This window comes from Acanthochromis polyacanthus, chromosome 1, assembly GCF_021347895.1.
Source record: "Acanthochromis polyacanthus isolate Apoly-LR-REF ecotype Palm Island chromosome 1, KAUST_Apoly_ChrSc, whole genome shotgun sequence".
Lineage (NCBI taxonomy): Eukaryota > Metazoa > Chordata > Actinopteri > Pomacentridae > Acanthochromis > Acanthochromis polyacanthus.
Genome location: NC_067113.1, coordinates 35,176,653 through 35,204,487, shown reverse-complemented (window position 1 = coordinate 35,204,487; position 27,835 = coordinate 35,176,653). Strand labels below are relative to the sequence as shown.

Sequence of the window (27,835 nt, the reverse complement as noted above, 5' to 3'; positions counted from 1 at the left end):
ATTGTCTCAAATATTTAAATTAGTCAGATTGTATTGAGAGGTTCTAACATTAATATGTAAATTAATTTACATATTAATGTTTTAATTAGTCAGATAAATTTATATAACTAATGATTTAATTAGATACATTTATGTAATTAATACCGTTTGGTCTGAAACATTAATATAATGTTAGATTGTTTTAATATTTAAATGAAGTAAATTTGTATTTGTTTCAATAATACTTTGTGTTTTAATCTTAATATTCAAACTTATAACTTTAATTTGTAGCTTTTTTTATTTTATTAACGCTGTTTGGGGTTTTAATTATTGATGAATTGATCATTGATTAGTCGATAACAGCTGATCTTTAGGTGTGACGTCGTGGTGATCGATCGTGTTTCAGGATTGTGACCTCAGATCTTCAGACTCTTTACTTCCTGTCTCCAGGTGTGATGTCACTCAGACTCCACAGGTAAGACGACAGGTGTGACGTTGACCCGACGGGCGGATCAATACGATGTTCCACGGTCATCGAACGCATCATCGATCAATAAAAAGCTTTGATTAGTTCAGGATCTCAGCAGCGTCCAATCTGTAAACATGTATAAACACATGATCACGCTACATATTGATCCATCAGCTGATTTAATGATCAATAATCAGATGTCTGATCACCAGCCTAATCAATAACTCAGGAACCGATTAGCAGCTGATCGATGGAGTACAGAGGAACTATTCTGATATTGATCAGTCATTTTATATTCGACACATTTTTACTGCTGAGCAACAACGGGTTTCAAACACTGATCAATCGATTATTAAAGATAAATCACATATATTGATCAGGATCAATACAACGCCAGAGAAAGAAAAAACAACCAAAGAACCAACAGAACCAGCAGACGGTATAAAGAAGTTCTGGGTTCTAATGTGGAACCAGAACTAAGCGTTTCTATCGACTGATCTGCAGATTGAACAGCTGATCAATCACTTTGATCAGCAATCGATCAGCTGATTTAATTCTGATCAGTTGATGGTTGCTACTGCAAAACTCTTGAATCTCTCAATAAACTAAAACTATAAATGTGGAGTTTACAGTGAGAGCTCAGATGATTTATTGATCATCAGATTAATTGATCTGTTGATCGATTGAACGTTTCTTCATTAAAACGCCCTAAAATTAAACTATCCAGATGATTTTGTGTGTCTGAGTGAAGTCACTGTTCAGGTCACTGTGATGCAGCTGAAAGTGAAGCTGCTGTCAGTTTAAAAATCAATCAATCAATAAACTATTTCTGCTGTAAATCACATCAAACAAAAGTTCAGTGATCAGTTTCAACCAATCAGCTCCATGAAGCTGATGACATCACACTGCAGACAGTTCACTATCAATCAGTTTATTGATTAGTTTGTTGATCGATCAGTTTTACTGCCAATAATCTGTGAAACACGATGAGCTCAGATGTTTAGTGTTCGAACCCCAAAATGTGAAGTTTACTGTCAGAAAAACACTCAAATCCATCTAATGAAGCGGAAACCAGCTGGAATCAGTCATTGATTCTGAAGATCAATTTATCTATTGATCAGTGTAGCTGATTATTGGTTCTATCAGATCAGAAAGTTGAGTCTGATTCTGTTCTCAGCTGCCAATAAATGAATATTTCGATAAAAAATAAAAACACCACAACAAAGAGATCAATAACTGTGATCTCCGAGGAGCTTTTCTATATCAATCGATCAATAAATAATCAATTACTGTCAGAAACAGATCAGCTGAAGATTTCACAGTCTAAATTCAGCTCATAGAAAAACAGAAATTTATTAGAAAATATATGTAAAAAATGTCAGATGAGATGAATCGATTCTCAGGATTTTTTTTTCTGATCAGCTTATTGATTAACTGATTGATCACTGCAGCTCAAAAATCAGCTTCAGGTCAAACTGCAGTGACTAAAATCAATGAATCTAGAGGTAATTAGAGCTGCAACCAATAATCAGTTATTAATTTCCAACTGTTTTGATAAGAATTGATCACTTTTGTTGATTTTGTCATAAAACAGTTTAAATTCTGTGATTTCAGCTTCTTTAATGTGAATATTTTCTGGTTTCTTTCCTCCTCTGTGACACAAAACTGAAGATCTTTGGCCGAAACATTTGACATTTTTCACCGTTTTCTGACATTTTTTAAACCAAACAACTGAAGGATTATTCTTAAAGTGAATCTGAAGGCGTCTTTCTGGGATATCTGGACTGAAAATGGGAATTTTTACACTTTTTACTCACTGAAAGAAAGAAAACAGAGAAAATACGCAATATAAAACAAAAGCGAAAGTAAATGTTAGTCAAGTTTTGATTCACCGATGAACCATTTTCCCTATAAAGAACCAGAAAACATCAAATGTAAAACGACGTCCTCAGATGTCTTTAGTGCAGAGCTGCAACCGTTTATCAATTAATCAGCAAATATTACCAGTTTTGATAAGAAATTAATGTGCTTTTTAATATTAAAATAGTCTAAATTCAGATTTCATCTTCTTAAATGTGAATATTTTATGTTTTGTCAACAGTAAACTGAATATTTTTGGACAAAACAAGACATTTGAGGAAACTGATCCACATTTTTCACTATTTTTTGACATTTTAGAGACAAATCCAGAAAATATGAATTAGATCAGTTTCTGCTGCTACAGCGTTAATGAATAAATTCACTGTTAAATTGAAGCATCAGAGCTGCAGCTTCATGTTTTCATCCTGAAACGTTTCCACAGAGGTTCAGAGGTTACAGCAGAAAATAAGTTTTAAAATACGCTAAAGTTCAAATGTTCAGAATCCCAGCATCACCATGAAGCACAAACCGGCTATAAACATCCCAAACAGCGAAACAACAACTTTATTGGAAATATAAACAAACAACAGCCAGGATTTCACCTTCCACCCACTTTAAAACTCTCTCCCTGTTTCCACGGCAACCGACAGGTAAGTCAGGAAGAAGACACACCTAAAACCCCCCAAAACTCACCTTTATTATCTGTTTATTACAGCAGGAAAGACTCAGTTTAGTAACAGCTGCAGTTCACCTGTCGGCCAGGTGAGGCGCTGTTTCCTCACCTGCTCAGGCAGAGACACAGTGGGTCTGTTCATAGAGGGCGGAGCCTCTTCAAGCAGCCAACAGGTGTCGTCCATTTCAAACACATGACTGAAACCACATTGAGGATTTTTAAAGTAAATATTAATGAGGTGCAGCGATCAGTCGATTAATCGATTAACAGATAATTAACTGGAAACCATTAGAAGAATCACATTTCAGTGGTTTTAAAAATGAGAAGTGTAAAAATAAAAGTGTTTTGTTGCTTTTCTTGGCTAAAATGTCTCCAAAACGACAAACAGTGAAGTCCTAATAAAATAAAACAATAGTTTCCTGCAGTTTTAACGGCTTGTTGATGTAAAAACAGGAAAGTCTGAAGAGAAAAACAAAAACAAAACATTTAAACTTGAGGTGTTTTTGCGTCATCACGGCGCCCCCTACTGTTAGCTTCAATCTGCTGATCTGTTTCATCATTAATCATCTTTAGTGTAACAAAGACCCAAAGTTACGTCTTGAAGGGACGACCTGAACCCTAACCCTTAAAGATGTCACTTTGAGCTGACCCTAAAGCCCAAAGTGATGTCTTTCAGGGTTAGGGTTGACCTTTAAAGGAGTCACTTTGGGTCTCAGGGTTAGGGTTAACCCTGAGACCCAAAGTGACGTCTTTAAACCGCTCCGTTCTTCAGTCCAGAGGATTACTGATTAATCTGTGGTTATTTCCTGATTGTTTAAACGAGGTTAGAGGCGCCAGAAAGTTTATTTCATCCATTAAAAACTTTAAAACTCTGACGTCTAAAACCAGGAAATGCAGTTTCTGATCGGTCAGCTGATTGATCGATCGGCTGGTGGCGCTGAGGAGACAGCAGGTGGAAGTTCTGGTCCTGATTGGCTGGAGGTTCGTCTAGACCCGCCTTCTGCCTGAGCTCTGGTCCAATGAGGTTTGAGGGGAGCAGGAGGAGCGCCATGATTGGTCAGACGTTGATGACGGCGTCGTCCTCGTCGTCTCTGACCTCGTCCTCTAACGTGTCCATCGACTCCCTCCTCCTCCCCCTGCTGCCCTCCCCCTCCTCCCCCTCCTCAGAGGGTCCCGCTGGGCTGATGATGTAACGGTAATCTCCACCAATAGCGAGCGCCGCCCCCGACCCCACCATCAGCCAGTCCGTCTCCTCGTCCTCTGGCCGCCGCTGCCAGGGGACGCTCCAGCTGGACGGCGCCTCCTCCGGCCCCAAGGCCCGGGTTCCCATAGCCCCACCCCCTCTCCCAGACTCCCCCTCCTCCCCCTCCAGGTTGACGTACAGGAGAGGCTCCTTGGACGGCGGGGCAGGAGACAAACTGAGCCACAGCGCCTCCAACTGGTCGACCAGGTGCTGGAAACTGGGACGACATTTAGGGACCGGACTCCAGCAGCTGTGCATGATCTCATATCTGAAACCACAGAAGAAGAAGAATGAGGCGAGATTCTCCTCTGTGACCAGCAGGAGGCGTCAAACACATGATCTGAAATTTGAAAACGGCAAAAGAGAAAGGTGAGATTCTCCGTTTAGCCAGGACTGCCACAGTGGATGCATAGTCCTGACAGTGAAGAACAGAGGTGGGGGTGTGGTGTTGTTTATTGTTGTTGTTGTTTATGTGTTGTTGACTCACATGTCGTCTCTACAGTCTGCTGGTTTCTTCAGTCGTTCTCCTTTAATCAGGAACTCGTAGATCTCTGAGTTTTCCACTCCAGGATACGGAGTCTGACCTCGAGTCATGATCTCCCACATGGTCACGCCAAACGCCCACTAAACACACACACGATCACAAAACACACAAATACAATCTATATCTGAGTAACAATACTTAGGTTGGTGCTGACTGACCTGGAGCCACTTGTAGAACAATATCCTTGTATTTGGACAGTGACAGTAGAGGTGTTAAAGTGCTGATAGCAGGTGTGTGTCTGTGTGGATGTGTCTGTGTGATTGTGTACGTTTGTTTACCACGTCACTCTGAGTTGTGTAGACGTTGTCGGCCAGACTCTCCAAAGCGATCCATTTAACGGGCAGCTTGGAGACGGAGCCCTGACGGTAATAATCTCCGCTGTAGATCTTCTTGGACAAACCGAAGTCGGCAACACACACCGTCATGTTCTCATTCAGCCTGGAACACAAACACACAGCTCTTCACCACTAAAACACACACACATCTCATTACAACTATAAAGAATCACTGAAATCTAGAAAGTATTTTGTGTATTTCACAAAGAAAAATCAAAGACTTGGAACACATGAAAGCTGAGTGGACCAGGTGTAAACCACATGGGCACAAATGACCTGAGTCTGATGCTAAGCTAACACAATACTACTCTACTGCTTTGTTCCTGCTAGGGTAATGCTAGGTTAATATTAGCCAAATGCTACCCTGATGTTTGGTTAATGCTAGGCTGATGTTTGGCTAATACTCGGCTAATATTAGAGTAAGCCTACAGTGATGCTAGGCTAATGCTAGGCTGATATCAAGCTAAACAGAATAAAACAAAAAGCTGCTGGGAGTAATATATGTGATGTCATGTCAGTGTTGTGCGAGCTGATTGGACGACAGCTTGATATCTCTGATTGGTGGACTGACATGCAGTTTCTGGCGGCCAGGTCTCTGTGGATGATGTTCCTGCTGCTCAGGTACTCCATCCCCCTGGAGATGTCCAGCATGAACTGGACCAGAGTCTGCAGAGACAGGTCCTGGAGGAGACACGGCAACAGGTCAGGTATTGATCAGACGGCAGCGGCTGATCAGCTTTCGATCGGTTAGCACTCTGACTTACAAATGGCTGATCTCCCAGCCTGGACAGCAGCAGGAAGGTGTGGAGATCTCCATGCTTCATGAACGGCAGGACCACCATCGGGATCGGCAGCCGCTGGCTCGGACGACGGTGGAGACTCACTCCTATTGGATGTTACAGCTGTCAATCAAAACGTCTGGCCTTGGTGTGTGTGTGTGTGTGTGTGTGTGTGTGTGTGTGTGTGTGTGTGTGTGTGTGTGTGTGTGTGTGTGTGTGTGTGTGTGTGTGTGTGTGTGTGTGTGTGTGTGTGTGTTACCGATGAGCTGGATGACGTTGGGATGGTGGAAGTCCTTCATGTAGGCCGCCTCCTTCAGACACTGTTCAATGTCACCTGACGAGGTGATGTCAGCTGGAGGACCAATGAGATGTTAGTAGAAGAAGAAGGAGGAGGAGAAAAACACAAAAAAGAAGAAGAAGGAGAAGAAGAAGAGGAAGAAGGAGAAGAAAAAGAAGAAGAAGAAGAGGAGTTGGACTCACATTTCAGAACTTTTACCGCCACCTTCTGGACAGACGAGTCTTCACTCTTCAGAAAAGCTTCACGCACCGAACCAAACTCACCTGCAGTAAACAACCAATCAGATTTTAGTTATCGCTGTTTGGACATTTTAGCCATAAATTGAAATTTCTTTGGAATCATTTTCAAATATTTTATCAATACTTTTACATTTATCAAGATGTATTATTAACATATTATGGACAGTTTCAATTTGTCATATTTTTCCAGCAAATATTCACACTGGGATTCTTTAGAAATCACTCGTATTTTTCCACTTATTTTCTAGTCACATTTTGTTTTTCATAGTTTTCAAATATTTTAGCAATGGTTTATAATGTATATTTATGAATATTTCTAATCTTAATCTTTTAATTAACTTTTTTTTACTTTCAGCTCATATTTTTCTGAGAAATCTTACTTTTTCACATTCTGTAATATTTTTTGACATCCAATACATTACAGATATTTGATCAACTATGTCTATTAAGAATCTTCAGATAGTTTATGTGTAATTTAAATTTTATCAATTTTAATTTTATTAGTATTTTATTTCTTTTATGGACAATTTCTTAATTTTTAAATCTTAATATCAGTTGTTACCTTTTCCTAGCATATGTTGTATTGTATTGTAGTACTTGTTTAGTAGTTGTGTATCCGTTGTGTCACCTTTTCCCAGCATGTGTCCCAGCGTCAGCAGCCTCTCTGGAATCAGGACGTCCTGCAGTTTGTTCTTCAGCTCATCGTTGATTCCCAAACTGTCCACTGGGGGGAGACACACACACAATAAACACAGGCAGACACACACACTCAACACACAAACATCCAGGTGTAACAACAACACTCAGGTGTGTTGATCAGGTGACCTACAGGTGTTCTCCTGATCAGCGGCACTCCGGCTGAAGGATCGAGCTGCAGTGAAGGAAACCGAACTCTCAGGACCCGGAGTCTTAAAGACCGACCTGGAGACACACAACACGCATGTTACAATAAACACACCACATGTTACACACTGAACATTTTACACTAAACACGCAACATGTTAGACAGTGAACGTGCATCATCATCTGTTGCTAGGCTAATACTTGTATAATGTCAGACTAACGCTAGGCTAATACTACAATAATATTAGGCTAATACTAGCATAATTTTAGAATAATATTGGAATAACAGACTGACACTAGGCTGGTGCAAGGCTAATGCTAGAATATCAGGCTGACGAGGACAAATACAAGGCTAATATTGGTTGATGCTAGGCTAATATGACGCTAATGCTATACTAGTGTTAGGGTTATTCTAGGAAAATACTATGTTCTTTGGTTGATGCTAGGCTAATGCTTGACTAGGCTAACACTCCTCCACTGTTTGGCAGATGTCAGGCCAATACTAATCTATTGTTTGGGTACTGTTAGGATGATGCTCGGCTAATGCTAGACTGATACTTGAATAATATTAGACCTATGCTAGACTGAAGCTGGGCTAATGCTAAAATAACATTAGACTGATGCTAGGTAATGCACAGCTCAAGTTGAAGTTAGGCTAACAGAATGAATTAACACCCTGAGCTATGCGGGTCTGAACAAACATTCGTCTTCGTACCCGAACTGCGTTTCCTTCCCTCGACGCTGAGCGACAACAGTCAGCAGCAGACCGACGATGGTCGCCACCAGGAGGCCGAGCAGAAGACCGACCCACATGTGGCTCCTCTGGACCTGGAGCTGCACTGAGGGACCAGCAGGAGGCAGCGATCAGACCCATCAATCAATGTTGATCAGTAAATATCAGTATTCATGTGGTAAAAAGTCATTTAAAATGTTGTGATCTACGATTGCAGTTTCTTAAATGTAATTTCTGGAAATTTTAGTGACAAAACAACTAATCAATGAATCCAGAAAATCATTAACAGATAACGGTTGTAGTTGTCAGGTGTGTCTTTGTGCCCTTTTTAGGGTCCTTCTGCATCTCTTTGTGCTTGTTTTTTTTCATCTTGTAGGTTGTTTTGTATCTATGTTTTGTGTGTTTGTGTTGTTCTTTTTTTCATCGTTTTGCATTTCTTAGAGGTGGTTTGTGTCTTCTGTGGTTGTTTGATTCTCTTTGAGGTTGCTTTGCGTCTCTTTGTGATTGTTTTGTGTCTCTGAGGTTGTTTTGTGTCTCTTTGAGGTTGTTTTTTGTCTCTATTGTTCATTTGTGACATTTTTTCATCATTTTGTGTTTCTTTGAAGTGGTTTTGCCTGTTCCATCGGTTGTTTTGTGTCTCTTTGAAGTTGCTTTGTGTCTCTGAGGTTGTTTTGTGTCTCTACATTGTTCTTTTGTGACATTTTTTCATCATTTTGTGTTTCTTTGAAGTGGCTTTGCCTGTTCAATCAGTTGTTTTGTGTCTCTGAGGTTGTTTTGTGTGTTTTTGAGGTTGTTTTGTGTCTCTACATTGTTCTTTTGTGACATTTTTTCATCATTTTGTGTGTCTTTGAAGTGGCTTTGCCTGTCCAATCAGTTGTTTTGTGTCATGTCTGGCCTATTTGTGACGTTTTGTGGTTGTTTTAAGTCTATTTATAGCATATTTTTGCATTGACCGTGGCTCTACCTGAGGCGGGCAGCACCAGAACCGGGGCGCTCCATGGACCACAGCCCACCGCTGTGCAGGCCGACACCTGGAAGGAGGCGTTGAAGAACCGTCCTCCTCCTGAGAGCTGCGCCGAGTTCTCCTTAAACAGCAGCGGCTCCTGCAGACACGTCAGTTAAATAAACGTTTCAGCTCTAATTCGTTTACGCAGATATTTACTCTAATGTTTGTCACGTTGCTGTCAGGACTTCCTCTGACCTGAGCTTCTCCTCCCAGAGTCCACTGCACCTTGTAGGCCAGCAGCTTTCCCTGCAGCTCGTCGTCCTGCAGCTTGGCCCAGTTCAGAGCCAGCTGCTGCTCCGACAGGTCAAACGTCAGGTTCCTGGGGGCCGCCGAGGGAACTGCAGGACAAATCATACAGCCAGGGTTAGTTATAGTGGAGCAATGATCGGCAGCAGCGCCCCCTGCTGGGTGGAGGCCGGCACCTGCAGTTTGTTCCCATATAAAGCAGAGTATCGTCAACGAAAGCGTTAATTCAGAAAACATGTTGCTGCACCGGCTCTGACTCTGTTCAGAATTTACTTATTGTTCTCTGTAATCTAGAACTAGAATATTTTAGATGAATTTTGAGAATCTGTTGTCATATCTGGAAATTTTTGTGCTTCATCCTGAAAAAAATGTCATTTTCAAAGTTCAATCTGTCAAGAAATAAAAGTCATGAAATCTGATGACGACTCAGAATAGTTTTCGGCTGATTTACTGCTCAAATGGCTGAAGCAGGAGAGATATTTTAAAATTATAGGTCCTTAAAAATGGGGGAAAACGTGCAAAATTTCTAAACAATGGTGGTATTGTGTCTCCATAAAGTTCCTAACTAAAAATACAGTGTTTGGTCGACATCTTACCAACTTCTGAGGCTCTAAAATCAGTAGAATTTGATGTGTGGCAAGAATTTTAAGACAAAAATTGAGTTTTTTTTAAAATATTCTAACTTGAAATTTGTCCAACATTAGTGAGAATTTGTCTAAAAATCAAACAACAAAATTCATAATAAATGACAAAATATGTTTAAAGTGACAATAATGAATAATTTTTCGCCCTTGAAAATGCAAAAAAAAGTGCTACATTTCCAATTGTGGCTGGTATTGTGGCCCCAGAAGTTCCTCTAAGTGTATAAATATGGATGGATTCAGATTTCCTTCTATGCCTCAATGGCAACATTATACCACCCTTTACTGAAAATGTTGCACTTGTATCGATTTTTAAAGGCCAGTAAGTCAAAACTTCTACTCTGAAAGAGCTATTTTATGATTTGAATCTACTGCAAACTATTCTGTCTGAGTCTTCATCTACTTTCATGGCTGTAGGAGTTCTATTTCTGGAGATATTGGACCTTAAAAATGGCTTTACAGGTCAGATGTTTCTAGGGTGTAAATACAGAACTTCCACATCTAAAAACACATAAATTTGTCAAAATTCTGCTAAAATATTTCAGCTTTAGGTTAAAAACAACAAATAAGTTAACTCTGAACACAATTTTGAGATGGTACTACCTGAAATGACAAAAGCAGATCTCAGGATAATTCGCAGCTTATAAAAGGTACAAATCTGTGAAATTAGGAGTTTAGAAGAGCTGATGTTTTGTAATTAATGAAAGTGTCCTCTTCTGTTTTTATTACAGCTAAAAGCAGCGATATTTTCTTTGTTTTTGTCCGGAAGTGTTTAATTCTGCTTCAGTTGTGATAAATAATGTGGATTATTAGAGTTTAATCCATTTCTGATCTTTCTGATGTTTAACTACTTTCCATTTTTCTGCTTTTGCTTCAGAACCAAGACGCGTTTCTGTTTTCGCGTTTTCCCTCTAAAAGCTGCAGGTTCACTTCAGTTCTCTGTGAATGTTTGCGAGTGTGATCTGCATGTGAAGACGCCTCCAGCCGCTCACAGCTCACAGCTCCAGCAGGCGGCGCTGCAGAGGCGGCTGCCCAGTCCTTTCATGTGGATTTAGGCCACAAACAAAAGCTGATTGTACGGAGAGGACTGGAATCTACTGGAGCAGATCCAGCCGGACCGACACACATACACAAAACACACACACACACTTTAACACACACGCTGAACAAACACAAACAAACAGCCTCAGAGTTCAGCTGTGAAGCAGGAAACCAGCAGCTCTTCTGTTTACTGATGAAACAGTGAAAAACGTCCAGTAAAAACTCTGAAACCAGCAGAACCAGATGAGGGTCTGAACTGTTCTAAAATCCACGAAGACGGAGGAGAAATGAAAGCAACGGTCTGAATAGATGAGTGGAGGATGCAGGTGTTTCCTCTACACTGTAAAAAAAATCTGGCAGTAAAGATGCGAGAAGAAAAACTGAGTGAAATAGTAAAAAACTGCAATGTTCAAAATTAAAACTAGAGAGCAGTCCTCCTCCAAGGCTGCTCATTCCACCGTATGGCACTGTTAGAAATGCAGCATTTTTATTTTACTAGTTATTAATGATAATAAATGACAGCAACGTAAGATGTGGCCATTTAGTTTTCAGTCATTTTTTAAGTAATTTGGGTCAATTTTTGAGTCGTTTTAAGAAGATTTTTGTCATTTCTGACAACTTTTGTGTAATTCTGGACAAATTTACTGTAAATCTGGATTTTCAAGTCATTTTGGATGACTTTTACAGCATCTTGGACAAATTTTGTGTCCTTCCGCAAATTTTAAGTCACTCTGGATCATTTTTAATCATTTAAAAGAAATAACTGATTTTGGATTGATCATTTTAGATGATTTTCATGTCATTCTGAGCAAATTTTCATAATTTTAGATAATTTCTGGAAACTCGTCTAATTCTGGATTATTTTTAAAGTATCTTGGACAACGAGAAAAACAGTCAGAGAGCACAGCGCTCATCCTTTCTGTCAAAAACTGACAGAAAAAGTGACAAAAACAAATCAAATGTAAAAATTTTTATAAATCCATTAATCATCACAGACGTCTTTGTCATGGTGCCCATCGTTAGCTAAATTCCCACAATGCTCTCTGCTAACCAACAGCATTAAACAGAAATAAACTGCACTTTTCCAAAACAGAAGAGAGCTCCACCTGGTGGTAGAACCAGATACTACAGCTGGTCTACAACACATTTACTGAAATTTCTCTGAATATATTTGTAATCAGATCTAATATAAGCTGTGATTATCTGGTTCAAGTTCATCGTGAACATCCCTGCTGTGATATAAACTAAACAACAGCAGTAGTTCTTCCTCAGAGAGTCTCTGCAGGACGTGATCAGACTGAAAACCGTCTACAGTTACACTCAAAGACGCTAGAACTGCAGCGAATAAACTCATTACCAACATGGACCAACACTAAAGCTCAGCAGAAGAAAAATAACTCAAATCTGAACACTGGTGAGATCTGCAGAGGTGTTTTAAAAGCAAGGAAGAATCATTGCAGATCGGTGTAAACCATTTCCGTCCCGATGGGAGTCGTCTCTTTGTGTGGTTGTTTGATGGCCTTTGGAGTCGTTTTGCGTCTCTTTGTCATCATTTTATGTCTATTTCTGGTTGTTTGGCGTATCTCCATAGTTCTTTTACATCATTCGGGGTTGTTTTGTGCCTCTTTCCAGTGGTTTCGCATCTTTTTGTGGTAATTTTGCACCTCTTTGTGGTTGTTTTTGGTTGTTGTTTTGTGCCTGTGGTTGTTTTGCGTCTCTGTGGTTGTTTTGTGTCCATTTGTGGTTGTTTTGCGTCTCTTTGTGGTCGTTTTGTGTCTCTTTGTGGTTGTTTTGAGTCTATTCTAGGTTGTTTTTGCATCTATTTTAGGTTTTGTGCTTCCCTTTTAAGTTGTTTGCGTCCCTTTTAGGTGTTTTGCGTCTCTTTTAGGTCATTTTCTGTCTCTTTGTGGTTGTTTTGTGTCTCTTTGTGGTTGTTTTGTGTCTCTTTTGTCAGATCAGTAAAAATGTGTTCTCAGCGATCCCTTTTATCCTCTGCTAAAACCGTTCTTCCACCCATAATGCAGGATGTGAATTATCTCCACTCCACAATCGGCAGTTGGGATTCTCAGCCCAGATGAACACCTGAGACAGGTTCTGCAGACAGACAGGTTCTGCAGACAGACAGGTGTTCCAGTAAACCTACAGCTGCTCTACACGCCCCTCATCCTCAGCCGTCTCACCTGACTCAGGTGTGAGGAAGTGCATCCACGGAGAGAACGGAGACGCCCCGACTTCATTCACACAGGAAACTCTGACGCTGTAGTTGGAGTGACTCCTCAGACCTGACAGAACATGGAGGTGAGGAGGAACCTGGACCTCCTGCGGGGGGAGATCCCACCTCCGAGATGAACGCCTCGACACCTGAGGAGGAGGAGGAGGAGGTTAAATCACAGATGGACTCAGTTTGTTGCATTAAGCTTCTACCTTGAGGCTGAATTCTCAATAAAGTCTTTCTGAAGTTTTGTTTTTAATTGTTCATCAGACGAAATACTAAACTGGTCAACTCAGAAGTAATCTGATTACTGTCTGGGGATAAATTCTATAATAATTACCTATTTTTTTTAACATTTTGATATGTAAATTTGACATTTTAGTGATATTGGACATGGTTGTTCTCACGGCTGTTGCTTACAGGTGAGTTCGTTACCTGGACGACGCAGGTGGTCAGCTCAGAGTGACCCGTGAACCCCGGTTGCCATGACAGTGTGACATTGTTGTCCAGCATCCCGAGGACCTGCAGGCCGACTGGAGCCGCCGGCAGCACTGAGACGGACAGACAGACGGACAGTTTTAAACAAGCCCCGCCCACACAGAGCCCTCCTCCAATCACAGCTCAGCTCACCTTTGATGTGGACCGTCCCGGTTCTGGACACGGAGATTCCTCTGGCGTTCTTCGCTTCGCAGTAAAACTTCACGCTGCTGTTCACACCTGCACACAGTTTATTGATCAGCTATCGGTCTGTGGAGACACTTTGTTTTCCAGGTGTGTTTCTCTGTCATGTGTCTGTGCACGAGTCAGGAGGCCCAGGTGCATTGTGGGGGATGTAGGCTCTGGTGCAGGTGAACCAGAATGTGGATCAATAAGTGAGATCAGTTTAATTGATTTACAGCCGAAAGAAACAAAACAACATCCTGAAAGACGACACGACTCGCTGTGTGTGTTTCCAGTATCTGTCTGATGTGTACCAGGATCCTCCAATCAGCAGCAGCGGCTCCTCTGATGTCATCCCGTGGATCAATACTGCTGACTGTGCAGTAAATCTGTGTGCTGAGGACTGATCCTGGACCGGATTCAAGGACATTCATGAGTTCATTCAGGCTGCAGCTCGACTCTGAGGTTCAAGGTTCACACAGACCGAGTTTATCTGTCGATTCTTTGTAGTTCTGCAGCTTAATGATTGTTTTCTGGGATTATTCCATCCAACCGTCGCTCATCGGGAATCCAAAGACGACTCTGGATTGTTGGGTTCTCTGTTCCTCGTTTAAAATTCATGTCTACCTGACTCTGAAGTATTGCTGGATGATATATGCTGTGAATTGCGCTACGTAGATAAAAGTGAATTAAAATATAATTAGGAGTCACATGGAAGAAGCTGCAATCTGCCACCACAAGACGACACAAAATTACACCAAAATGGCACAAACCAACCACAAAGAGACAGAAAACAATCATAAAAAGATGCAAAATTACCACCAACAGACACAAAATGACAGCAAGGAAACAAAAATAACTATTCAAAGACAAAGCAGCCACAAAAATACATAACGCAACCAAAAAACAAACACGAAACACGAACAGATACAAAACAGAAAACAACACACAACTACATAACAATGCAAAACAACCAGAGACACAAAACAAACACAAAAAATGCAAAACAACCCTAAAGAGATGCAAAATAAACACCAAAATACGCTACACAATTACAAAAAGTCACAAAATGATGCAAAGAAACACAAAAGAAAACATAAAACCTACTAAAGAACTACAAAGGTGATCGGTTTGTTATTTTCCTGATAAACCGATCGACTGTTTGCCCTCTAAAATGACAGAAAATTAGACAAAACTGTCATAGAGGAGGAAAGAAACCTAAAACAATCCCACTGAAGAAGCTGCAATCACAGAATTTTTTAAAAAAAGATTCCAACTGATTAACCAATAATCAAAACAGTCGATCAATCGTTGCAGTACTGGTGTTCAGATAAGGAATAAAATGTGTTTAAATCACTGCATTAGTACGTAGATCTGAACTTTACTGCCTCTGTATCCCACCTTCTGACAGACATTGGGGTTTTATTTATTTATTTATTTGTGCTATAAGTGAAGCTGATTGTACACAAACATAAACATAACACTTCAGAGTTAGTTTATTTTAGGCTACTTTGGTGATGTGACCTGATTACCGTCGGCCAACGCTGACCTTTGTGTTAAATCCGTCGCTCACATGTGTGTGAGTCACGGCTGCAGAATGTGTGTTAAACGTGACGACAACACAAAGAGGTGATGAAGCAACAACACAGCCCGAGTCACTGTGACTCAGCTACTGATCAGAGGCCAACAAACAGCAGCCGTGATAATCAATAAACAGGTTACTCTGTTATAAATCAATCAGACCGGAATCAGAATCAGCCGATTATTGATCAGAGTTCTACCTTCATACTGTGAATATTTTTACAGTTACAGGTCCTTTAGGTACAGAGATGTGGGTCCAGATTTATCACTTTTTACAGAATAAAGCCATGACTTTTAATTGATACTGGTATAAAATGTTGGTAAAAATGATCCTTTCATTCTCTATAATTGCTCTGATCAACCACCTATCAACATGATGATATGAGCCTTGAAAATTTACCCAGAATGCTGTGGTGAATTATCAGGGGAAAAAAAAGATTCTTCGGTCTAATTAGACCAAATTTGAGCTTTTTGTGTGTTGGTCTAGACACAATGTTGGACAGACATTATCACAAACAAACCATCTCACTGTGAAGCACGGTGGTGGCAGCATCATGATGTGAAGCACGGTGGTGGCAGCATTATGATGTGAAACACGGTGGAGGCAGCATCATGATGTGAAGCACGGTGGTGGCAGCATCATGATGTGAAGCACGGTGGTGGCAGCATCATGATGTGAAGCACGGTGGAGGCAGCATCATGATGTGAAGCACGGTGGAGGCAGCATCATGATGTGAAACACGGTGGTGGCAGCATCATGATGTGAAGCACGGTGGAGGCAGCATCATGATGTGAAGCACGGTGGAGGCAGCATCATGATGTGAAGCACGGTGGTGGCAGCATCATGATGTGAAGCACGGTGGAGGCAGCATCATGATGTGAAGCACGGTGGTGGCAGCATCATGATGTGAAGCACGGTGGTGGCAGCATCATGATGTGAAACACGGTGGAGGCAGCATCATGATGTGAAGCACGGTGGTGGCAGCATCATGATGTGAAGCACGGTGGTGGCAGCATCATGATGTGAAGCACGGTGGTGGCAGCATCATGATGTGAAGCACGGTGGTGGCAGCATCATGATGTGAAGCACGGTGGTGGCAGCATCATGATGTGAAGCACGGTGGAGGCAGCATCATGATGTGAAGCACGGTGGTGGCAGCATCATGATGTGAAGCACGGTGGAGGCGGCATCATGATGTGAAGCACGGTGGAGGCGGCATCATGATGTGAAGCACGGTGGTGGCGGCATCATGATGTGAAGCACGGTGGTGGCGGCATCATGATGTGAAGCACGGTGGTGGCGGCATCATGATGTGAAACACGGTGGAGGCAGCATCATGATGTGAAGCACGGTGGTGGCAGCATCATGATGTGAAGCACGGTGGTGGCAGCATCATGATGTGAAGCACGGTGGTGGCAGCATCATGATGTGAAACACGGTGGTGGCAGCATCATGATGTGAAGCACGGTGGAGGCAGCATCATGATGTGAAGCACGGTGGTGGCAGCATCATGATGTGAAGCACGGTGGAGGCAGCATTATGATGTGAAACACGGTGGAGGCAGTATCATGATGTGAAGCACGGTGGTGGCAGCATCATGATGTGAAACACGGTGGAGGCAGTATCATGATGTGAAGCACGGTGGTGGCAGCATTATGATGTGAAACACGGTGGAGGCAGTATCATGATGTGAAGCACGGTGGTGGCAGCATCATGATGTGAAGCACGGTGGTGGCAGCATTATGATGTGAAACACGGTGGTGGCAGCATCATGATGTGAAGCATGGTGGTGGCAGCATCATTTAGATCTAGATTTAGCTGATTTTATGTAAACTGATTACCAATTAATCCTACATTTCCCATGATTCCCAGTTCTAGTGTTTGGTTCCAGGTGTGTTCTCTCTACCTGAGACGTGGAGGACGGAGGGTGACGGTCGTGGTTCTCCCTCCTGGACTCCTCCCAGCCACCACAGAACCTCCACCGGTTCTGGAGGTCCGACGGCTGCACAGGTGAGGTTGAAGGCGGCGTTGGGGAACGTCGCTACGTCCTGAGGTTCCTGGATGAAGTGAGGAACACCTGCAGGAGAGAGAGGTGCATGATGGGAGGAAGAGTTCTCTGGCAGAATGAACAGGAATCAGCGGCGATGCGTTCAGGGTCTCATCAGGAAAACACAAACTAGTGCTGCGTTCAGGGACTCACCTTCCACTGTGATCCAGGCTCGTTCAGAGGAGAACGTCAGGCCGTGGAACTCCACCTCACACCAGTACTGACCCGCATCATGCTGCTGGACCGACCTCACACTGGAACCACAACATAGAACATGAGAACGTAAACCAGAATTACAACACAAAAGATCCAAACAAGAACCAGAACCACAACACAGAACATCAGGAGGTCAGAACTGAAACAAAAACATCAGAACACAGAACATTAGAACAGTAGAGCAGGAACCAGAACACAGAATCTGGACTGAAACCAGAACACAGAACATCCGAACTTCAGAAATGGAAAACAGAACATGGAAAAACGAAGCCAGATCCACAACACAGAACATCAGAACTTGGGGTGGAAACAGAAACTCAGACCTTAACTAAAACAACAACATAGAAAATTAGACCTGGAGCCAAAACACAGAACCTCAACTGGACCCAGAGCACAGAACATTAGGACAGCAGATTTGGAATCAGAAAGAAGAACATCAGACCAGGATCAAGAACACAAAACATCTAACCCTAACCCTAACCAAAACAGAGAACCTCAATTGGAAACAGAACATCACAACATCTGAATAGAACACAGAACACAGAACAGCAGAACTGGAACCGGAACATGTGGGATTATAACCTGAGGTGGAACCAAAAACAACCACAGCTAGAACCTGAACTAGTACCAGAAACATGTTGGGTTACTACCTTAACCAAAACCAGAGCATGTTGAATTACTATCTTAACTTGAACCAGAATATGATGAATTACAACCTGAACTGGAACGAGAACATGTTCAATTACTACTTGAACCAGAACAAGACAAGTTGGATTTCTACCTAAAGTGGGACAAAAACACCCAGAGTTAGAACCTGAACTGGAACCAGAACCTGAGCAGAACCAGAACCCTTACAGATTAAAGTCTATCCTCTGAATGAGCGTGGACATGTCCTTGGAGGAGTGAGGAAGATGAAGTCGGTCAGGGACGAAGAGCAGTCGGTCGGTGTTCAAAGCAGACTTCAGCTTGGCCTGTATTTACACCTGATCTGCTGTTTAACCATCAAACAGCAGAAACAGCAACAGAAACAAACCTGCAGACGTTCTGACAGTAAGGAACTCCAGACTTCATGCTATTTAAAACCATTTTAACATCGTCAGAACTCAGACTCTGTTACAGGAAACATCTCAGTCACCTTTTAACACTGATCCTGTGGCTGACTTCAGTGTTTTATAAGGTCAGACGCTGAGAATAAGGGTTACTGCATTCACGAGCATAAAAGCAACGTAAATAACAGCATCATCTGCATACAGTTAATCCTGCAGATCAGGACCAACACAAATCAATCAATCAATCAATCAATCTTTATTTGTATAGCACTTTTCATCCGATGAAATCGCACCACAAAGTGGTTCACAACATTAAAACAAAGAATTATTCAAACGTAAATCAAATGGAAAAATAGTTGCCGGTTAATTAATTAGTCGAACAACTAATCGATTAAATGTTGCAGCTCTTGATGAAACAGGACTTCTGAAGACGTAAATTTAGTTTGCAGGAGATGGAACCAGTAAATATTTCATTTCAGGGTTTTAAAAAATGACTACAATGATTATTTAATCAATAAAATAGTTACAGACAGATGCTGTGTCATGGCAGCGTTTTTAAGCCAGGACTACAACTAAACACCATCGTAATTTTTGATTATTTTCAGGATTAATTGATCAGTTGTTTGTTCTCTAAAATGTCTATAAAAAAAGGTTGCTCAGCATTTTCCAAAATGACAAATGTTTTGTTTGTCCACAACTCCTCTGGGTCTTGGCCTTGATGTGGCGAGGGGGCTTGTGCGTCCCAGTGATCCTGGAGAGCGATACCGTCTGGAGCTCGCTCCTGGCAGGGTCACCCTTGGCGGGACGGTCTCCAGGTAGGTTCCAGACAAAGACCCCAGTGTGTCGGTACGCTATGAGGTGGCAGCCCCACCAACCGACTATCCTGCGGAGCGCTAACAACCCACCCAGGAGAAAGCCCCCTTTTGTTATGAAACTGATCAGAAAAAGCAGTCGGATTGCCCAACACGGTAACAGACCCCAGCCTGCCCCTGACCAACGAGTACAGATCAACCTTCGCCTCAGGACCCGTATCGCCACCTGGGACGTCCAGACCCTCCTTCACCCAGGAGCAGCCATCCTGCTATCCCGAGAGCTGTGCCATTATAGCATCACACTGGCAGGGCTCTGTGAAGTTAGATGGCAGGGAAGTGGTGAAATAACAGCTGGCAACCACAGTTACATCTACAGCGGCCCGGAGAAGCGGACGGGCCTCTACAGCGTGGCTCTTGCCATCTCAAATGCCCTCCGTAAATCCCTCATCAGCTGGACACCCGTGAGCGACAGATTGCTATCTGCTCGCTTCCTCCACCGACATGGCAAGATGACGGTCATTGTCGCCTATGCCCCCACGGATGTCGCTGATGAGGATGAGAAGGATGTGTTTTATGACCAATTGTACCAGGCTGCCAGCCTCACACCACTGCACGACATCACCATCGTACTGACGGATGCCAATGCCACTCTTTCCAGCAGCAACCGGTCGCCTGGCTCACCTGCTGGCACCATTTTTGCCGACAGAGCCACAAACGACAATGGAAACCACCTTCTCCTGTTCTGCCACCATAACAACCTCTGTGTTGCTGATACCTGGTTTCCCCGGAAACTAATCCACCAGTGGACATGGTACAGCCCAGACGGCAGAACCAGGAAAGCACTGGACCACATCCTAATCTCTCGACGCTGGAAGTCGTTTGTCACCAACTGCCGGGTGTACCGTGGAGCTGAGCTTGGCAACACAGACCACCGTCTCCTGGTGGCTCAGCTTAGGCTAAAGCTCTGAGCCAACCAGCACACCAAGACTCAGCCACGCCTCGATTCCTCACTCCTCAGAGACCCCAACATTGCCACAGACTTCAGCAATTCCATCCACTGTACCTTCGATGCCCTGGCTCTGGACCAAATGAGTGATTGGCAGACCTTCAAGGAAAGTGTTCTCCAGTCAGCTCAGAAGGTACTCAGGGGTTCACGACCATCACCCAAAAAGCCATGGATTTCGGAGAAGACACTCAACATCATTGAACAGCGGCGTGAGGCACGACTCCGAGGCGATCTGACCGAGTATCACCGACTGAACGGTGTGCGAAATTTGGCTATAGCTGAGGACAGGGAGCGGTTTTGGCAAGCCGAGGCCATACACCTAGAGTCCGCAGCCAACAATAACGACATGAGCTGTGCATACAATTTATTCCGCCAAGCTCGCAATGGCCCTTGCATCAAGTCAGCCCTGGTGAAAGACTCTGACGGCAATCTCATAACAACAGAGACAAACTGCCTACAATGCTGGAAAGAGCACTTCAGCCTCTTACTGCAGCACAACACCACCCTGGCTCCCTCCATCGTCCCAGCTACTGCAGATACAGCCCCCAACCACGCCTGTAACACGGACCCCATAACACCCGAGGAGGTCAGAGCCGCTCTGAAAAAACGGAACAACAGGAAAGCCCCCAGCATTTGCTCCATAAGCACCGAGATGTTAAAGTCCGGCGGGGATGCCACTGTCGAGTGGCTGACCCACGTCTTTAACAAGGCATGGGAAACGGAGCGGCTCCCTAGCGACTGGACCAGAGGGGTCATCTTGCCCTTCTGGAAGCGCAAAGGTGACAGGCTCGTCTGTGGGAACCACAGAGGCATCACACTATTTTCCATCCCCGGCAAGCTATTCACCAAGATCTTGCTGACCCATGCTCTCCCAGCCCTCAGAAGTAGCCACCGTCCTCAGCAGGCTGGCTTCATGCCCAACCGCTTCACATCAGATCACATCTCCGCCGTTCGTCTTCTCATAGAGAAGGTCTATGAATTCCGGAGAGACCACCATCTATACGTTGGATTCTTAGACCTCAAGGCTGCATTCGATACAGTCCACCACTCATCACTGTGGAGTATCCTACAAGGCCTCGGCGCACCTCCGAAGATCACCACCCTCTTCAAGCTTCTCTATAGCAACGCACAGAGTTGTGTACGTGTTAACAGCTGAGACTCCGACTGGTTTTCCATCTCCAGTGGTGTTCGCCAGGGCTGTGTAGTCGCTCCAGACCTGTTCAACTGCATCATCGACCATCTGATGCGCAAGGTCTGTGAGCGAGTACCCGGAGTGTCCTTTGGCAACTACCAACTGAATGATCTGGAGTACGCCGATGATACCATCCTGCTCAGCACCTCCTACAGTCGGCTGAGGGACTCCCTGAGTGTATACAGTGAAGAGGCAGAAAAGCTTGGTCTCCATGTGAGCTGGACTAAGACCAAGTTCATGCATGTTGGTGAGGGACTAGACCCACCTCCTATCCTGTTTGGTAACGACACCGTAGAGCCTGTGAAGAACTTTGTGTATCTGGGATCCACAGTGACAGATAACGGGGATCTTAAACCAGAGATTCTCCACCGGAGAGCTCTGGGAGCCTCTGCCCTGCAGTCTCTCTGGAAACCACTCTGGCGGCACCAAGTCATCTCACACAAGACGAAGCTCCAAATCTACAATGCCACCGTACTCTTCATTCTGCTATATGGCTCTGAAACATGGCCCTTAAATAAGACCCTGGCCGCAAGAATAGATGGCTTTGATAGCAGGGCTCTCAGAACCACCGAGAACATCAGGTGGCCACAGCAAATATCCAATGAAGCGCTCAGAGCCCGCACAAACCAGCCCAAAGCCTCCTGCCTGGCTGCACAACGTCGCATCCGCTGGTTTGGCCATGTTCTCTGTCTTCCCCCTGACCACCCGACAAGAGCCATTTTGAAGTTTGACCCAAAGGCCGCAGGCTGGAGATGGCCACGAGGCAAGCCCCGCACCCGATGGCTCGACATCATTGCGGATGACCTCCGACTACACGGAGTTACCATGAAGGATGCAGACCTGCTAGCACAAGATCACCTGTACTGGAAAAACCTGGTCCTTCTGGTCGGCTCTACGCAACGGGATGGGACACCAGCCCCAACGCAGGAGCAAGACTGACTGACAACCCAAAGATCTTCAGTTTACTGCCAAAGAAACCAGAATATGTTCCTATTTAAGAAGCTGAAATAAGCCAACACAAAGAGACACAAAACTACCACAAAAAGATGCCAAATGACCACAAACACATAAAAAACTACCAAAAAGTGATTCAAAATCAAACACAAACAAAATTATCACAAAGACACAGAAAACCACACCAATCAATCACAGATTCTTAAAATGTAAGTCGAGATCCAAAATAACTAAAAGACACAAAACAACTACAAAGAGACTAAAACTAACCCTAATCCTGAGGAAGAGAATAAATGGAAAGGATGTATTGCTTTATTATCATCAACCTTTACCTGCTGCATTCTGTCTTTAAATATGATTCTATTGGTTAAAGGAAGGCTGCTGGAATTATTCAATTAAAAGGAGAAGCAAGGAGTGGTCGCTGTGAGCTTTATTCAGATTGAATGGGAAGCCGTAGAGTTCTTCTCTGAGCTGTAATTGAATGATTGACTGATTGATTGTGGGCGGAGCTGCACCTGTGCGAGGTCTCCCAGTGCTGCTCTCCCAGCGTGAGGAACACCTGGTCAGTGCTGTAGAGCTTCTCCCCGTCCTTCATCCACATGATGTCGGGCTCCGTGACGCCCTCCACAGCACAGCCCAGCCTCACCTCGTTCCCCTGAGACACCGTCTGGTTGGACGGGTGCTTGGTGAACACCACACCTGTAGGAGGAGGGGGAGGAGTCAGCATTACCTGGGCGACCATAAAGAACTCTGTCGTCATTTATCTTCACTCAGACACTCAACACTGTAAGGCCTTGACCTGAACACAGGAAAATCCCTGATAGACCTCTGTGCAACATCACATCTTCTACATTGTATCACCTCAAAAAGTAATCAGATTATTTGCTCTGATGTCAAATAAAAATCTAACTCATCTGGTCAGACAGTATTCTGGTTTATCTTCAGACCTTCATGCTGCATCTAGAAATGTCTTCAACACCTTCTGACCTCATGTAGCTTCATATCATCTCACTCCCACCTCCGTTCTTCACTGTCAGGACCAGGCAGCCACTGTGGTAGTCCTGGTCAGGTTCTCACCAAACATCTGGACTCCATCTGAACTCATTTATCTCCATCTGACCAAAGAATGTTCTCCAACATCCATTGGGCTTCTTCTCATGTTCCTCAGCAAACTTTCATCTGGAAGTTTAGCTCTGAGCAGCAGCCAGCTTTAGTTCTGATCCTCCGTCCATAGAGGTTGATGTTCTGAAAGTTCCTTCACACTGTCTGAGCTTCACACTAACTCTGGTTTCCATGGAGAACCCCTGAGCCAAGTCTGAAGCAGCTGATGTCTGTTTTTACAGCTGGATGGAGGAAGTAGTTCACCGTCTGTGGAGTCATTTTAGGAGCTCTGATTAGTGGAACTATGACTCCTTCTAGACCTCCTGATTAGTGGAACTATGACTCCTTCTGTACCTCCTGATTAGTGGAACTATGACTCCTTCTAGACCTCCTGATTAGTGGAACTATGACTCCTTCTAGACCTCCTGATTAGTTGAACTATGACTCCTTCTAGACCTCCTGATTAGTGGTACTATGACTCCTTCGAGACCTCCTGATTAGTGGAACTATGACTCCTTCTAGACCTCCTGATTAGTGGTACTATGACTCCTTCTAGACCTCCTGATTAGTGGTACTATGACTCCTTCTAGACCTCCTGATTAGTGGAACTATGACTCCTTCTAGACCTCCTGATTAGTGGTACTATGACTCCTTCTAGACCTCCTGATTAGTGGTACTATGACTCCTTCTAGACCTCCTGATTAGTGGTACTATGACTCCTTCTAGACCTCCTGATTAGTGGAACTATGACTCCTTCTAGACCTCCTGATTACTGCTGACTGTGCTTTTTGGTTTTTCGTTGATATTCTTGGATTTTTTTTCCACCTTTGTCGAGTCTTTCTGTCAGATTCTTCTCTTCCTCTGTTCAGTTCTTTTCCATGTGGAGCCATGATGCAGACATAGATAGACTCACTCCATAGGTCCAGAACTGATAAACTTCTGCTGTTCTCAGCTCATTTTAGAACCATGTTTATACAGATAGACTGACGGGAAATCACAGGCTTTGTTGCTTTAAGTTTCTACTTGTGAAGCATTCAGTATTGATCGTTTATCACAGGAAACTCTTTGCTGTTGAACTGAGAAATAATGAGGTGATTGAGAGCTGATACTGTTTAGAATCACGTGATATTTAGGAGATATTGCACAGAGCTGTACTGTACTGCTTGTGTTTACTACATCTGCATATCAGCTGCACTTTAAACACGTCAATAAAACTAGAAACAGTTCAGAAATGGCCTGAGAATCTGCAGACGGAGGACTTTAATGACACTGAACATTATAAAACTGCAATAAAACAACCAATCAGTGGAGGAGCAGCTGACATCACTCTCCTCCACTGATGACATCACGATGCAGCGAGCTCTTTTGCAGGTCATCAGTTTGTATCCAGAAATGAAGTGAGGGAGGCGATGGATCACAAACTACATTACCCAGAATGCACCTACAGCTTCTACACAAACACATTGTTTACTCACTTTTTTTGTTGTTTACTCACTTTACAGAAAAGAGTCAATTTAATTTAAGAACAAACACGTTTAAATGGAGTCTCTGGTTAGCTGCTGACCACCTGATTGATCAGCTTCAATCTTAGAAAACAACTTTAATCAAAATTTATTGAATAGATTCTAATGTTGTAGAAGCTTGTTGACATTTTTAGGTTATTTTCTGTCCTGTTTTTGTTATAAATCTGCTACGAGCTCCTCTTCCAGTCAGGTGCAGTTCCTTGTGGTCCTTCAGAAACTGGTTTTGTTCCTGTATTTGTCCTGTAACACCCGAGGTTGGATTTCACTGCAGGTTTTCACAGCTTTTACTCGTCCTATATTGATTTTCTGCACAGTTTCTGCTCTGCTTACTGCATCTGCTTTGATTTTCCCTCTCCATGCTGATGTGCCCATACTCCTACGATGATAGTTTTTCAAAATAGAAGCTTTCAGCGGCTCACATTCCCTCAGTATCAGCCGGGAACCTGCACTTTGCCCACTGAGCCTTCGTTTATGAGCCAAACCCCATTTGAAAATGGCACAATTTGAGGTTTATTAGTTTACAAGCCATTATTTGGTGTCAAACTACATACTTAACTCGTATTTAGTTTGACACAATTCTTTTGGTTAATTCTGGGTAAATAAAACAAACCACGCAGCAACGATTAAATCCGACGTTGAAGTGATTCAGGTCGCTGACAAATAATTCACTTCAGTGTGTTTAAAGCGATATAAAAGTTAAAATCTGCTTTAAAAACTTGCTGATTTTGGTTCTGTTTTTATGCCGAATTAACGAGAATCTCTCTGGGGTTTATTTAATATCTACAGGGGGCTTCATTCAGGTGTGGATATTTAGCAGAAAATAGAATATTCTTAAAACGCCTATTTTCCAGGTGGAGTTCGGCGCGTAGCCGCATTAGCTGCTAGCGGCTCATCGTCACTCACCGGTCCCGCAGCTTCCCGCCGGACTCCGCAGCAGAAAGACCAGAATCCACAGCAGCGGCTTCATCTTCTCATCTTCCCCGTCGGCGGGGCTTCCAGACTGGTTCTCACGGGGACCGGGTCCGTTCGGCTCGATACGGCTCCGTTCCGGTGTCCCCCCTGCGCTACTGGGGCTTCATCTCCCGGCGGAGGGACCGGAGGCTGGAGGCGATAAATGAACCGGAGGAGGACTCACGGAGGGAGGCTCATCTCAGTAAACAAACAAACAACAACAACAACAACACGACGTGAGAAGAGGCGAAACACCGAGAGTTCTCTCGGTCTGAGAAAGTTCTGAGTTTGTATTTACACCGAAAAACCGCAAATTTACACATGGAACACCAGACACGCCTTCAAAATAAAAGTCCCGTTAGGCAAGATTTTTTTTCCCCCCCATAGTAATTTCTTTAACCAAATTTGTAAATAAACTATCTCTGTAAATGAAACACATTTCTATAAATCAGTCAACAAATAAACCATATTTTTACATATAAATCTTTTCCTGTAATTTAATCTATATACACTGTATGCATATATTGCACACATTATTGTTATTATTATTATTATTAGTAGTAGTAGTATTTCACTAAATTTCAGGTTTACTGATTTTATCCGTTTTATTGAATTAATTATTGTATTTTTATATTTCTTCTAATCTTTGTTATGAAAATCCGCTACTTACATAAATATACTTTTATAGTTTAAAAATAATAATATGTTGAATTATTACTTCTGACTTTTCCACCAGCTGCCATGAAAGCCTTGCATTTTTTATTGCCAGATATTTGCTTTTAATTCCTACAAAACTAAAGGAAAAGCTTGCTTTTATTAAATTTAATCTTGTGTTTAATAAAAAATAAATATTTTTATTGGGATTTTTCTCTTTTTCTCTTCAATTAAATCTAGCATATAATTAATTTTTATTTAATTTTTTTTCGTTAATATAATATTTTTTTATCATTTTCTACTTCTACTTATATTCATATCCCAATCTTCTTTTTATTTAAATGTATTTTACTTGGTTTTATTTTACTTACTCCGTTTTTTCTGTTTGTTTGTAGACATTATTGAAGACAAAAACATTTTTAATGTACTTTTTTAAAATCTATACTTAACATAATAATACTTAAAGTAAAACATAATAAAAATATTAGCTTTTCCTTTACTTATTATTATTATTGTTGTTATTATTATTTTGACTATTATTAAACATTTTATTAAATTGTAGTTTTTCTCTTATTTTGTGATGTATTTGTAAATATTAAAACTATTTATTTTGTTGTATTTTTAACTTTAATATTATTCTATTTTGCTTTTATCACAATGTATTATATATTGTTTTTCACTTAATTAGTTGTATTGAACATCAGTCACCACTTAATTACTATATTTTATTAATTTGCTGTTCTTATAACATTTTTGAATCAGTTTAGCTAATTTTATTGGGATTTTTTAAGATTTACTATATTTAATAAAAAAAATGTTTTTAATGTCTTTGGAGGTGGTTAAACTTCAGCCGTTAGATTAAAGCCTGAAACCGGAAGTGCAGCTCTCATTTTTTCGAGCTTCACAACAACAATCCTCTGAATCCCAGTGGAATGTGGAGAAAGTGT

At 42.5% G+C, this 27,835-nt stretch overlaps 1 protein-coding gene and 1 long non-coding RNA gene across 3 annotated transcripts; both read right to left on the bottom strand.

Moving 5' to 3' along the window:
• Nucleotides 1–2,854: 2,854 nt before the first annotated feature.
• Nucleotides 2,855–26,556, bottom strand: tyro3 (TYRO3 protein tyrosine kinase). The gene is made up of 19 exons (XM_022220859.2): nt 26,187–26,556; nt 23,175–23,358; nt 17,584–17,684; nt 17,290–17,460; nt 13,772–13,858; nt 13,577–13,692; nt 13,110–13,290; nt 9,197–9,339; nt 8,960–9,098; nt 7,978–8,101; nt 7,249–7,340; nt 7,048–7,143; nt 6,363–6,443; nt 6,142–6,234; nt 5,868–5,989; nt 5,675–5,784; nt 5,047–5,206; nt 4,712–4,848; nt 2,855–4,492 (listed from the first exon to the last, which is right to left on the bottom strand). The coding sequence occupies exons 1-19, from the start codon at nt 26,248–26,250 to the stop codon at nt 4,039–4,041; spliced, it is 2,655 nt and encodes an 884-aa protein (XP_022076551.2). The 5' UTR covers nt 26,251–26,556; the 3' UTR covers nt 2,855–4,038.
• Nucleotides 23,756–24,745, bottom strand: LOC127533699 (uncharacterized). 2 transcript variants are annotated; one of them, XR_007941457.1, is made up of 3 exons: nt 24,285–24,745; nt 24,115–24,182; nt 23,756–24,080 (listed from the first exon to the last, which is right to left on the bottom strand). It is a non-coding gene; the product is annotated as an uncharacterized LOC127533699 (long non-coding RNA). The 2 variants fall into 2 exon arrangements; XR_007941456.1 differs by having other exon boundaries at nt 24,251–24,744.
• Nucleotides 26,557–27,835: the final 1,279 nt, after the last annotated feature.

What these genes read in the sequence shown, in the direction of transcription:
- tyro3 (XM_022220859.2), bottom strand. Translation starts at nt 26,250, where the DNA reads ATGAAGCCGCTGCTGTGGATTCTGGTCTTTCTGCTGCGGAGTCCGGCG. An exon ending in CTTCCTCACACCTGAGTCAG is followed by an intron (nt 9,340 to 13,109) that starts GTGAGACGGCTG and finishes TTTGTCCTGCAG; the next exon opens with TTCCCTCGGCGGCCCCCAGG. An exon ending in GGCTGGGAGATCAGCCATTT is followed by an intron (nt 5,785 to 5,867) that starts GTAAGTCAGAGT and finishes TGTCTCCTCCAG; the next exon opens with GACCTGTCTCTGCAGACTCT.